The sequence below is a fragment of the Rhinoraja longicauda genome, chromosome 20 (assembly GCF_053455715.1).
Source record: "Rhinoraja longicauda isolate Sanriku21f chromosome 20, sRhiLon1.1, whole genome shotgun sequence".
NCBI lineage: Eukaryota > Metazoa > Chordata > Chondrichthyes > Rajiformes > Arhynchobatidae > Rhinoraja > Rhinoraja longicauda.
Window position 1 is genome coordinate 38,869,042 of NC_135972.1, and position 13,610 is coordinate 38,882,651.

General features: G+C 44.5%; 1 protein-coding gene across 4 annotated transcripts in view; it reads right to left on the minus strand.

Annotated features, from left to right (window-relative positions):
* Nucleotides 1–901: 901 nt before the first annotated feature.
* Nucleotides 902–13,610, minus strand: part of met (MET proto-oncogene, receptor tyrosine kinase) — a 172,494-nt gene continuing 159,785 nt past the window's right edge. For all 4 annotated transcript variants that reach the window (XM_078417439.1, XM_078417441.1, XM_078417440.1 and 1 more), the window contains 4 exons: nt 12,364–12,473; nt 10,585–10,750; nt 3,019–3,155; nt 902–2,710 (listed from right to left, as the gene is read on the minus strand). In XM_078417439.1, coding sequence (XP_078273565.1) covers nt 2,491–2,710; nt 3,019–3,155; nt 10,585–10,750; nt 12,364–12,473 — 633 coding nt within the window. In that variant the 3' untranslated portion in view covers nt 902–2,490. The remainder of the gene's footprint in view (nt 2,711–3,018; nt 3,156–10,584; nt 10,751–12,363; nt 12,474–13,610) is intronic.

Below are 13,610 nucleotides of genomic sequence, written 5' to 3' on the forward strand. Positions count from 1 at the left end.
GGATGCTATCCCTCTTTCACATCCATTCCCTACACACTGCGGGCAATTTAACGAGGGTAATTAACCTACGCACCCACACATCTTTGGGATGTGGGAGGAAACCGGAGCACCTGGGAGAAACCCACGTGGTCACAGAGGAAACTGCAAACTCCGTACAGACAGCACCAGAGGTCAAGATTGAGGCCAGGTCTCGGGTGGTGCGCAGCCACACCATGAAGCCAGGTCTGTGACAGAGGTCCCACTGTTATACTTATAACTATGGGGCTATGCCGGCACAGCGTACTCACCAAGCAGCACGATGACGCCTAACTCCCGTTAGAGTCATCAGCCATCTTCCTTTTAAGGGGGGACATTATCTGTATCTGGTCTGTTTCTAAAGGTGGACAGAAATGATGAAATTTGTCAAGATGTGGTCAATGTGTGGGAACACAAAGGTCAGGACTTTCACCATCACAACAGTCCAGTGTTTCGATGCCACACTGGGACAATCTGGTGCGGGTAGGTGAGGGCAGGGGGTATGTATTTCCTTTACGGTACTATCGAAGCACAGAATCTTATGGTGGTTGTAAATGTCGACTCACAGCCTCCAAAGTGAAATACACAGAGTTTCCAAAAAAGATTAGCAATTGAAATACAAGCACCCTTAAGAGTAGGAAGGATCCGCTGATGCTGGTTCAAACCGAAGATAGACACAAAATGCTGGAGTAACTCAGCAGGGCAGGCAGCTGAAGAAGGGTCTCGACCCAAAACGTCACCCATTCCTTCTCTCCAGAGATGCTGCCTGTCCCGCTGAGTTACTCCAGCATCTTGTGTCTACCTTCAATCTATGACTTTGTTCATTGTTTATGCCTACTTTCACATTGAAGGCAACAGTTGTGTTTTTAATAATTTATTACCAGACACAGTAAATTGCATAACAGCTATTGCATCTATCACAGTGATTATTTCAACATCTTATTTTCACTGGATTCAATTAAAAAAAATTACAACATCAGTGATTCTGAAAGATCAAGTGTATTTCATTGACACAGGTACACAGATTATGTAAGAAATTAAGGAAAAAACCATTAATTCATTAAAGGTTTTATGTGCAATAATAAAATGGTCCAGTTTTAATGTTGCTATTGAATGGTTAATTAATTAAAAATAAACCTATTATTATTAAAAAAATAGAAATCTCCATTAATTTTTCAGGATGGAATTTTTCTTTAAATTTATCATGACTTTCTTTCTCCTGCTGTAAACAGAAGCATTTTTTTTTACAGCAGAAGCTATGAACAGGTTTTTCCAATGACAAACTGAAACATAAATGCCGTAGGAACTCAGTCAGTCGACCAGCATCTATTGGAAGAGAAACTTGTGAACTTTTTGTCGACCCTTCCTCACTCAGACCTGGGGCTGGAGCAGAGGTTTGGAAGCACAAGGTCTTGGCATCTGGAGCACAAATGTACCGCTGGAAGAACTCAGTGGGTGCAGCAGCATCTGCGGAAGCAAAGGGATCATCGATGTTTCGGGTCAAGATCCTGCATCAGTTCTGGCATCAGTGGAGGGGTTACAGTTTTCAAAGCTGAGGCAAGGTAAAGGGTAAGGTATAAGACTAAAGACCATTTCGAGATACGTTAAGGCAGGTCAGTGAGAAGGAGCACAAGTACCAACCATTAGTACGGCACTTAAAAGAAATGGGGTGAGAAAAGGGCACAAAACAAGATAATGAGAACTGATGTGAGCAATTTACCTCAATTTGGAGAATGTTTTGTTTATTCCAGAAGACTGTAAAGTGCCCAGATGGATGATAAGATGTTGTACTAGCTTACGTTGGTCCTGGTGTGGCAGTGGAGGAGGCTGCAGAGAGCAGATGGGAACGGTAGTGGGATTGAGAATTAAAAGGTGACATGCAGAGTGACTGCCTTTGCTCTGCTCTCCAATCTGCCATTCTGCTTCTGGTTTCACCAATGCACAGGGCACTACATTCTGAACAGTTGATACAGTGGACTGGACTGGAAAGAGTCCGAGTGAGTCGCTGCTTCATCCAGGATGGTAGTTTGGTTCCCTGGATGGTGGAAGGGTAAGAGGTGAATAGGGCAGTCATCGCATCTGCTCCAGGAGCCGTGGGATGGCGAGCGGAAGTGGGGATTGGAAGAGTGGACCAGGGAGTCACAAAATGAGTGGTGCAATGGAAAGGTATAAACGGGAGAAGAGGGGGAAGACTTGGCAAGATCATGTTGGGGCCGGCAAAGCTTGCGAACGAAGCGAGGTACGAGAAGAACTCTTGTTCCATTCCATGGAAGAGGGGGATGAGAACATACATCATTATTTCTCAATGATGATAGACCGTTTTACGATGTTTAATTGCGATTTATCCCAGTCCTGTCGTTGTCAAAGGTTCGGCACGAGTGAGACTGTTGAGCCAGCAGCACATTTCATACAGGGCTTCTCCTTTGCAAAGGCTGGAAAACATGTCCTGCATTTTGTCTGCTGATAAAATATCCTTTACAGAAACTTGTCCTGAGCATCTCTGTCCACATGATCTTGAGATGAATGTACAGGTGGATAGGGCACTCCGCAGTTTATGTTTACATAGGTTGTATTTAACTGTATGTAGTGATCTCCAGTAAAGGTGGAAATAATCGACGACAGTTTTGAAACAATTTCAGAGAAGGTTGGACGGATTTCATGTTTTGGGTGCCAACATTGTAGCATTACTGCATATCTGCAATGGAAAAGAACATTCAATAAGCGAACAAAAGTGAACAGGTACAATTGACAAAAAGTTTCTGAATGCAAAATATGAGGTATCTCCTTTCAGGTTAGGGTGACGTTTATTATTGTCATGTGTACCGAGGTACAGTGAAAAGATTTGCTTTGCGTGTTATCGAATTAAATCAGATATTACTGTACATGAATACAACCAAGTCAAACTTAAGTATAATAGGTAGAGGAAAGGGGAGGGTAGAGTGTGCAGAATATATTTTTCAGCACTGACACGCATTATTGCACAAGGCGGAATACTGTACTTACAGTGAATCAGGACAGTATTCCGGCTGCAGTAACCTCCTCCCCTGTAACAGGTAAACCGTGACATCAAATGAATCAACATCAGGGTAAGGTGGTGCTCCTCGCGTCATCAGCTCCCACAGCAGAACTCCAAACGACCACTGTTGGAGGAAAAGATAGGTCACCTTTTCTCAAAACTTAATTGCTCAGCAGAACAAGAATGACGACGCAATACTTATTCTTTTGAAAAACACAGCTGCAGCCCAATGTTCTAAAGGACGCTAGCATCGGTATCTGGAAAGTCAGCTCTGGTCAGCAGCATTGAGTGGCTGATAATGGTGTGCTCGCAGTAAATGTTAATGTGCTGCCATGACTGGGAATGAATTTCTTGTCAATGGACTTTTCATCATGTTCCCAGCATGGCTATCAATCGACAATTTGCATTTATTTAGTCTCAAAGCTAGACTGCAGTTGCTGGAACTTTGAAATTGCATTAATGTAGTGTCTCCATTGTAGTAAAACTTCCCAGATGATGACTGGTGCATTATTGTTGATGGTTTATTAATGCCACATGTACTGAGATACAGTGAACAGCTCGTTTTGCATGTTATCCAGACAAATCATGCTTGAGGTCGAGGGTTCCCAACATTTACCCCCAGGGACTAGATTCCGCCGACCATTATTGTTATTTGAACTTAAAATAATAATGTTAAAAACAGTATTTTAACATTTCCTCTTTGTCGGTTGCTTTATTATGGTAGAAGTGGGTAGAAGGCCAATTCTCTGAATGCATTCAAGAGAGAGCTAGATAGAGCTCTTAAGGATAGCGGAGTCAGGGGGTATGGGGAGAAGGCAGGAACGGGGTACTGATTGAGAATGATCAGCCATGATCACATTGAATGGCGGTGCTGGCTCAAAGGGCCGAATGGCCTCCTCCTGCACCTATTGTCTACTGTCTATTGTCTATAACTCAAATTACTGAACAGGGTGGGGGTAAATTTACTTTAAAAAAGTTGCCAGGAGTAAACGGGACAAAAAAGGTTGGGGACCCCTGCTCTAGATTATGCCATACACAAATACAACAGGGTGTACAAAGAGAAACAAGATTGGAATGTAGCATATAGTGTTACAGCGTTATGGTCACAAAGTGCAGATTTTTTAAAAGTGCAAAGTTTGCAAGACGAGTTCTTCATTATCGGGATTTCATTCCTGAAGGAAATTTGATACCAAGCCACTAAGGATGACCAGAAACTGAGCTGTACATTTTGACGATGCAGAGACATGGGTGGGCAATGAGGTAATGTGTAATAAACCCAGCGACACAGACAGTTGAAAGTACAGTCGCCGGTGATGGACCAAGCAAACCCAGGGATGGATCAAGCAAACCCAGGGATGGATGGATGGATCCAAACCCGCAGCTGGAGTATTGTGTACAGTTCTGGTCACCACATTATAGAAAGGATGTGATAGCTTTGGAGAGGGTGCAGAGGAGATTCACCAGGATGCTGCCAGGGATGAAGGGCCTCGGCTATGAGGAGAGACTGGGCAGTCTGGGGTTGTTTTCCCTGGAGCAGAGAAGGCTGAGAGGGGACATGATCGAGGTGAACAAGATCATGAGGGGCATAGATAAGGTAGATGGCGGGGAACTTCTTCCACTGGTGGGAGGTTCAACAACGAGGGGACATAGATACAGGGTAAGGGGAGGGATGTTTCGGGGGGATGTGAGAAAGAACTTTTTCACCCAGAGGGTGGTTGGAGTCTGGAACTCACTGCCTGGGGTGGTGGTGGAGGCGGGAACACTCACAACGTTTAAGAGGCATTTGGATGGGCACTTGAAATGCTACAACATTCAGGGCTACGGTCCAAATGCGGGAAAATGGGATTAAAATTAGACTGTGTTTGGTAACGGGCGGCGCGGACACGATGGTCCGAAGGGGCTCTTTCTGTGCTGTAGGACTATGACTCTATGACTATGGATCAAGCAAACCCAGGGATGAACCAAGCAAACCCAGGGATGGACCAAGCAAACCCAGGGATGGACCAAGCAAACCCAGGGATGGACCAAGCAAACCCTGGGATGGATCTAGCAAACCCAGGGATGGACCAAGCAAACCCAGGGATGAACCAAGCAAACCCTGGAATGGACCAAGCAAACCCAGGGATGGACCAAGCAAACCCAGGGATGGACCAAGCAAACCCAGGGAGGTTTAAGAGGCTGTAAAAGAAGGACCACAAGGATACGTACCCAAGGGTTCACAGCCAGATGGTACAACCAAAGAGAGGAGGGAGGGAGGGAGTCCATAGATGGATTTGAAAATAAGAATGGGAATTTGCAATCTGAAGCAAAACCAATTTGAGAGGCAATGTAGTGCATAGCATCATAAAGCACGGAAACAGGCCTTTTGGCTCGACTTGTCCAAGATGCCCCAGGTCAATAAACCCAGGGGTGATGAGGGATTGTCAGTTTAAATGAAAATACCTAAACCAATGTGCACTGACCACATTAGATCTATGGTAACTCTTGGCTTGGCCCACTGCACAAGATTCAGACAATGTACAATCCACAAGAGTTTTGCACAAACCCCTGCCATGGTGAATAGTGCAGAGATTGCTGGGGAGCGGAACACTCAAAATCAAAGGGAGGTAGACACTAAATGCTGGAGTAACTCAGCGGGTCAGGCAGCATCTCTGGAGAGAAGGAGTGGTTGACGTTTCGAGTCGAGACCCTTCTTCAGAAATCAAAGGGAGGTTTGAAATCTTGCGAGGACTGGGAAGACTTGCAAAGCAGGTGAGTGAGTTGAGATAACGGAGGCATTTTGGTCAGAGGGACATTGAGTGTCGGAGATGAGATGCCATGTTACAGTTGTACAGTCAATTCATTCAGCTGCATTTGGAGTACAGGTGCTCCCTGGGCTTACGATGCTTCGACTTGTGATATTTCGACTTTGCGATGGTGCAAACAGCAGTGACCCGTAGTGAGCCGCAGCTCGCTTCCGGCCACGTGATCGTGTGTATTAAATGTATTTTGACTTACGATATTTTTGGTTTGCGATGGGTTTCTCTGAACGGAACCCCATCTGAGCTGAGGAGCACCTGTAATGTGTGCAGTTCTGGTCACCATGCTATAGGAAGGACGTGATTACGTGAGAGAGGGTGCAGGAAAGATTGAAAGGAATGTTGCCTGGACTGCAGGGCTTTGTCTAGTTCCGTTTACTGTCATGTGTACCGAGATACAGTGAAAAGCTTTGTTGTTGCACGCTATCCAATCAGCGGAAAGATTATACATTACAATCAAGATCATCAATCATGATTACAACCAAACCACTGTGGACAGATACAGGATAAAACAAATAATGTTTAGTGCAAGATAAAGTCCAGCAAAGTCCGATTAAAGATAGTCCGAGGGTTTCCAATGAGGTGGATGGTAGGTCAGGACCACTCTCTAGTTCGTGAAAGGATGGTTCATTTGCCTGATAACAGCTGGGAAGAATCTGTCTCTGAATCTGGAGGCGTGTTTTTAAACTTCTGAAGGATGAGATTATTTTCCCTCGGGCAAAGTAGTTTGAGGGGTGACCTTCTAGAGGTTTATAAAACCAAGAGAGGTGGTTGGTTATTTACAGTCCTTTTTCCCAGGGAAGGGGACTCTAAAACTGGAAGGCAGACGTTTAAGGTGAGAAGGAAAGATTTAAATGGAATCTGGGGAGCAGCTTTTTCAAACAGATTGTGATGGATACATTGAATGTACTGCCAAAGGAGGTGGTGGAGGAGTACACAATTATAATGCGTAAAAGATATTTGGACAGGTACATGGATAGGAAAGATTGAGAGGAAGGACAAGGAACTGCAGATGCTGGAATCATGAATGAAACACAAAGTGCTGGAGTAACTCAGTGTGTCAAGCAGCATATCTGTCTAGGCTATGATTTGGGTCGGGACCCTTCTTCAGAGATTTAGAGGGAAGTGGGCCTAATGCAGCATAGGTTAGCATATACTATTTCTATCTGATGTCAGAGGTCATGTTTAGGGGGCCACTGTGTGCTTGCAGTTTGCATGCATGGAAATGCTGACACTTTTAGCCCAAGGTCCTTTGTCTTGGCCAAGGAAGCAGCTCCCACAAACACAGAACATCCTTGGATAGAAACATAGAAAATAGATGCAGGAGGAGGCCATTTGGCCCTTCGAGCCAGCACCACCATTCATTGTGATCATGGCTGATCATCCACAATCAGTAACCCGTGCCTGCCTTCTCCCCATAATCCCTTGATTCCGCTAGCCCCAAGAGCTCTATCTAACTCTCTTTCAAATTCATCCAGTGAATTGGCCTCCACTGCCTTCTGTGGCAGAGAATTCCGCAAATTCACAACTCTCTGGGTGAAAAAGGTTTTTCCTCACCTCAGTTTTAAATGGAATGGATTAGAAAAAAAATCATTAAATTGCAGAGGATACACAAAAAACATGAGCGTCATAGAGCATGGAAGTAGGCCTCACAGCCTATGGCAACCAAGAGACAATAGACAATAGACAATAGGTGCAGGAGTAGGCCATTCAGCCCTTCGAGCCAGCACCGCCATTCAATGCGATCATGGCTGATCACTATCAATCAGTACCCCGTTCCTGCCTTCTCCCCATACCCCCTCACTCCGCTATCTTTAAGAGCTCTATCCAGCTCTCTCTTGAAAGCATCCAACGAACTGGCCTCTACTGCCTTCTGAGGCAGAGAATTCCACACCTTCACCACCCTCTGACTGAAAAAGTTCTTCCTCATCTCCGTTCTAAATGGCCTACCCCTTATTCTCAAACTGTGGCCCCTTGTTCTGGACTCCCCCAACATTGGGAACATGTTATCTGCCTCTAATGTGTCCAATCCCCTAATTATCTTATATGTTTCAATAAGATCCCCCCTCATCCTTCTAAATTCCAGTGTATACAAGCCCCATCGCTCCAGCCTTTCAACATACGACAGTCCCGCCATTCCGGGAATTAATCTAGTGAACCTACGCTGCACGCCCTCCATAGCAAGAATATCCTTCCTCAAATTTGGAGACCAAAACTGCACACAGTACTCCAGGTGCGGTCTCACCAGGGCCCGGTACAACTGTAGAAGGACCTCTTTGCTCCTATACTCAACTCCTCTTGTTACGAAGGCCAACATTCCATTGGCTTTCTTCACTGCCTGCTGAACCTGCATGCTTCCTTTCATTGACTGATGCACTAGGACACCCAGATCTCGTTGAACTCCCCCTCCTCCTAACTTGACACCATTCATCTGCAAATTTGCTAATGGTACTTTTAATCCCTTCGTCTAAGTCATTAATGTATATCGTAAATAGCTGGGGTCCCAGCACCGAACCTTGCGGTACCCCACTGGTCACTGCCTGCCATTCCGAAAGGGACCCATTTATCCCCACTCTTTGCTTTCTGTCTGTTAACCAATTTTCTATCCATGTCAGTACCCTACCCCCAATACCATGTGCCCTAATTTTGCCCACTAATCTCCTATGTGGGACCTTGTCGAAGGCTTTCTGAAAGTCGAGGTACACCACATCCACTGACTCTCCCTTGTCAATTTTCCTAGTTACATCCTCAAAAAATTCCAGTAGATTTGTCAAGCATGATTTCCCCTTCGTAAATCCATGCTGACTCGGAACGATCCCGTTACTGCTATCCAAATGCTCAGCAATTTCGTCTTTTATAATTGACTCCAGCATTTTCCCCACCACTGATGTCAGACTAACTGGTCTATAATTACCCGTTTTCTCTCTCCCTCCTTTCTTAAAAAGTGGGATAACATTTGCTATTCTCCAATCCACAGGAACTGATCCTGAATCTATAGAACATTGAAAAATGATCTCCAATGCTTCCACTATTTCTAGAGCCACCTCCTTAAGTACTCTGGGATGCAGACCATCAGGCCCTGGGGATTTATCAGCCTTCAGTCCCATCAGTCTACCCAAAACCATTTCCTGCCCATTGATGCTGGCTCATTTACCTGCGTTTGGCCCATTTCTCTCTCTACCTTTCCTATCCATGAACATGTCCAAATACCACAGGTAGATAGGATGATCAAAAACGTTTTTGGCACATCGGTCAGAGCATTGAGTATAGAAGTTGGGAGGTCATGTCGCAGTTGTATAAGGCACTGGTGAGGCCGCATTTAGAATATTGTGTTCAGTTCTGGGCACCATGTTATAGGAAAGATGTTGTCAAGCTGGAAAGGATGCAAAGAATATTTATGTTGCCAGGACACGAGGGCTTGAACTATAGGAGAGGTTGAACAGGCTAGGATTCTATTCCGTGGAGCGCAGGAGGATGAGGGGTGATTTTATAGAGGTGTATAAAATCATGAGAGAAATAGATCAGGTAGTTGCCCAGAGTAGGAGAATCGAGAACCAGAAGACACAGGTTTAAGGTGAGGGGGGAAAGATTTAATAGTTACCTGAGGGGTAACCTTTTTCACACAAAGGGTAGTTGGTGTATGGAACGAGCTGCCGGAGGAGGTAGTTGAGGCAGGTACTATCGCAACGTTTAGACAGGTACATAGTTAGAACAGGTTTAGAGCGATATGGGCCAAACGCAGGCAGGTGGGACTAGCGTTGATGGGACATGTTGGTCAATGTGGGGAACTTGGGCCGCAGGGGCTGTTTCCATGCTGTATGACACCATGACTCTAAATACTCTTGACTCTTGAGAGGTCCTGCTTTTCAACTTTCTGCTCAATATCCTAAATTCCCTTTGGAGGACTTCATATCTCCCGTTACCCTTGTCGTTAGTAAAACGACTTTAAGCTGCTCATTCGCTCCTTTCAGAATGTTCTGCACCTGCGAAGAGACATACAGTACTTGACCCTGGCACCATCGAGCCAACACATCATCAAAGTGGCTTTTGGCTTCAAAGTCCTCAGTTTCTCCTGAGTTTGTGGCTGACAAGATGTACCCCCAGCCCAAAGTTGCAAGCTACATAAGGACAGCGCTCACTGGAAGATCAATCAACGATTTGATCGTCAGGCCATTAGGAGCCAGATAGAAATGAAAAGAAAAAAAAAGTCTAAATGCAAGAACATTAGAATTATTATTTGATAATCTGAATAGAAAACAAACCTTGTTCATATTTAACAGTATTTTGGTCTAAGACATTTTCAAAGTCAAAATCCCCTCAGTATGGTCATTGACCTACTTAACAATTGTGCCCGTCAGTCACACTGTGCATTAATGAAAGTGATGAATTTTGTTGATCAGCTGGAAAAAAGCTAATTTGAATTACTCTTCCATCTCTGTAATGCTGCACCCATTGAAAGAACATATTTTACAGTGCGTAGGAAAAAAACTGCAGGTGTTGATTGAAATCGAACGTAGACACAAAATGCTGGAGTAACTCAAGGGGTCAGGCAGCATCTCGGGAGAGAAGGAATGGGTGACGTTTTGGGCGAGACCCTTCTTCAGACCCATGAATGTCTCGACCCAAAACGTCCCCCATTCCTTCTCTCCCGAGATGCTGCCTGACCCGCTGAGTTACTCCAGTATTTTGTGTCTACCTATTTTACATTGGGTTTGAGAAATGCTGCCATGCATGGGTGGTGAAATAATACATTACCACATCAGACTTGGTTGTGAATTTCTGGGTCTGCAGACTTTCCAGGGCCATCCACTTCACTGGCAATTTAGCGCCACTTTTGTTATTAATGCTGTAATATTCCTTCTCATATATATCTCTTGCAAGCCCAAAATCAGCCACTTTTACAGTATGGTTTTCATCCAACCTAGAGTGAAATATCAGAGATGTATGCTGGATTTATGTGGGAATACATCTCAGTATTGTTAACATACAGAATTATTTATTTGATGAATTCTTCGTAAATTTTCAACATAATTATTTCCCGGGAAGGTTTGGAACATTTAGAAGTTATTAATTTGTGGTCTGTGTTTAGTTTAGTTTACAGATCCAGTTCGGCCCACCGGATCCGCGCCGACCAGCGATCCCCGCACACTAACACTAACCTGCATCCACGAGGGACAATTTACATTTATACCAAGCCAATTAACCTACAAACCTGTACGTCTTTGGAGTGTGGGGAGAAACCAAAGATCTCGGAGAAAACCGACACGGTCACCGGAGGTTATGTAAGCGCTGTTAGGCAGCAACATTACCGCTGGGCTGCTGTGTCGCCCATGTTCAGAGACGTGATCGCATGGGATCCAAGGAGAGATAGCTGAATGGATAGAAAATTGGCTTCATGGAAGGAAGCCGTGGGTGATGGTGGAAGGTTGCTTTTCGGACTGGAGGCCTGTGACTAGTGGTGTGCCTCAGGGTTCAGTGCTGGGCCCATTACTGTTTGTCATCTATATCAGTGATTTGGATGAGAACGTACAGGGCAAGATTAGCAAATTTGCTGATGATGCAAAAGTGGGTGAATTTGCAAATAGTGAAGTTGTGAACGATTGCAGCAGGATCTGGATCGATTGGCCAGGTGGGCTGAGGAATGGTTGATGGAATTTAATACAGAATAATGTGAGGTGTTGCATTTTGGGAAGTCTAACATAGGCAGGACCTACATAGTAAATGGTAGGACTCTGGGGAGTGTTGTAGAGCAGAGGGATCTAGGAGTACAGGTGTATGGTTCCTTGAAAGTGGAGTCACAGGTAGATAAGGCGATCAAAAAGTCTTTTGGTACATTGGCCTTCATCAGACAGAGTATTGAGTATAAACGTTGGGAGGTCATGTTGCAGTTGTATTTTACGTTGATGAGGCCGCATTTAGAGTATTGTGTTCAGTTCTGGGCACCATGTTATAGAAAAGATATTGTTAAGCTGGAAAGGGTACTGAGAAGATTTACAAGGAAGTTGCCAGGGCTAGAGGGTGTGAGCTATAGGGAGAGGTTGAGTAGACTGGGTCTCTATTCCTTGGAGCATAGAAGGATGTGGGGTGATCTTATTGAAGTGTATAAAATCATGAGAAGAATAGTTCGGGTAGATGCACAGAGTCTCTTGCCCAGAGTAGGGGAATAGAGGGCCAGAGGACTAAGGTTCAAGGTGAAGGGGAAAAGATTTAATAGGAATCTGAGGGGGAACTTTTTCACACAAAGGGTAGTGGGTGTATAGAACGAGCTGCCAGAGGAGGTATAACAAATGTTCCAAACATCTTGTGTGTAGGAAGGAACTGCAGATGCTGGTTTAAACCAAAGATGGACACAAAATGCTGGAGTAACTCAGCAGGTCAGGCAGCATCTCTGGAGAGAAGAAATGGCTGACGTTTTGGGTGGAGACCCTTCTTCAGACTTCACTGACTACTTGATTACTGTAATAATGCAGGCCATGTTTTAACCAACTAATTTCTTTGCAACGCGCTAGCCAGATTGTGACTTCTGTTCCTTACATGCAGTTTCTTGCGGCAAGATCTCGGTGAACGAACTTTTTGCTTGCAAGATATTCCATTCCTTTTCCAACGTGAAGACCAAAACGAATAAGATCCTTTACTGTTGGATTCTGTAACAAATTTCAAACGCTTTTAAACCGCTATTTCTGCATATGTTCATCACAGGTCTTAAGACATAAATGTAGTGGCCTGCAACGGTGAATATCATTACAATTTAATGGTTTTAAGATGTCGTTTGGATCTCTTAGTAGTTCTCTCAAGTTTAGATCAGATTCTACCTGTTAATTCCATCTGTTATCAGCGTATAATCTAAAACTGGATTTGAATGTAAGTGAACAAAATTTAAGATAACGTTTTCATGCAGTTTCAAGAAGTATTAGGAAGAATCCAGAGTCATCATTGGGATTTATATTCAGAGACTAAGGACATTGTTCTCACCTGGCTACCTCCCTTCCTTTAACCAATACTACCTTCAACATAAGATAGACACAAAAAGCTGGAGTAACTCAGCGGGACAGGCAGCATCTCTGGAGAGAAGGAATGGGTGACGTTTCCGGTCGAGACCCTTCTTCAGACTGGTTAGGGATAAGGGAAACGAGAGATATAGATGGTGATGTGGAGAGATAAAGAACAATGAATGAAAGATTTGCAAAAAAGTAACGATGATAAAGGAAACAGGCCATTGTAAGCTGTTTGTTGGGTGAAAATGAGAAGCTGGTGCGACTTGGGTGGGGGAGGGATAGAGAGGGAGAGGGAATGCCGGGGCTACCTGAAGTGGGAGAAATCAATATTCATACCACTGGGCTGTAAGCTGCCCAAGCAAATTATGAGATGCTGTTCCTCCAAATTGCGTTTAGCCTCACTCTGACAATGGAGGAGACCTAGGACAGAAAGGTCTGTGTGGGAATGGGAAGGAGAATTGAAGTGTCCAGCAACCGGGAGATCAGGTTGGTTCACGCGGGCTGAGCATGAACCAACCTGACCTCCCGGTAAACGCAAATTGGTCTGTTTCCTTTATCACGTTACGTTTTTGCATATCTTTCATTCATTGTTCTTTATCTCTCCCCATCACCGTCTATATCTCTCATTTCCTTTATCCCTAACCAGTCTGAAGAAGGGTCTCAACCCGAAACATCACCCATTCCTTCTCTCCAGAGGCTGCCTGTCCCGCTGAGTTACTGCAGCTTTTAGTGTCCATCTTCGGTTTAAACCAGCATCTGCAGTTCCTTCTTACACACTACTCTCAA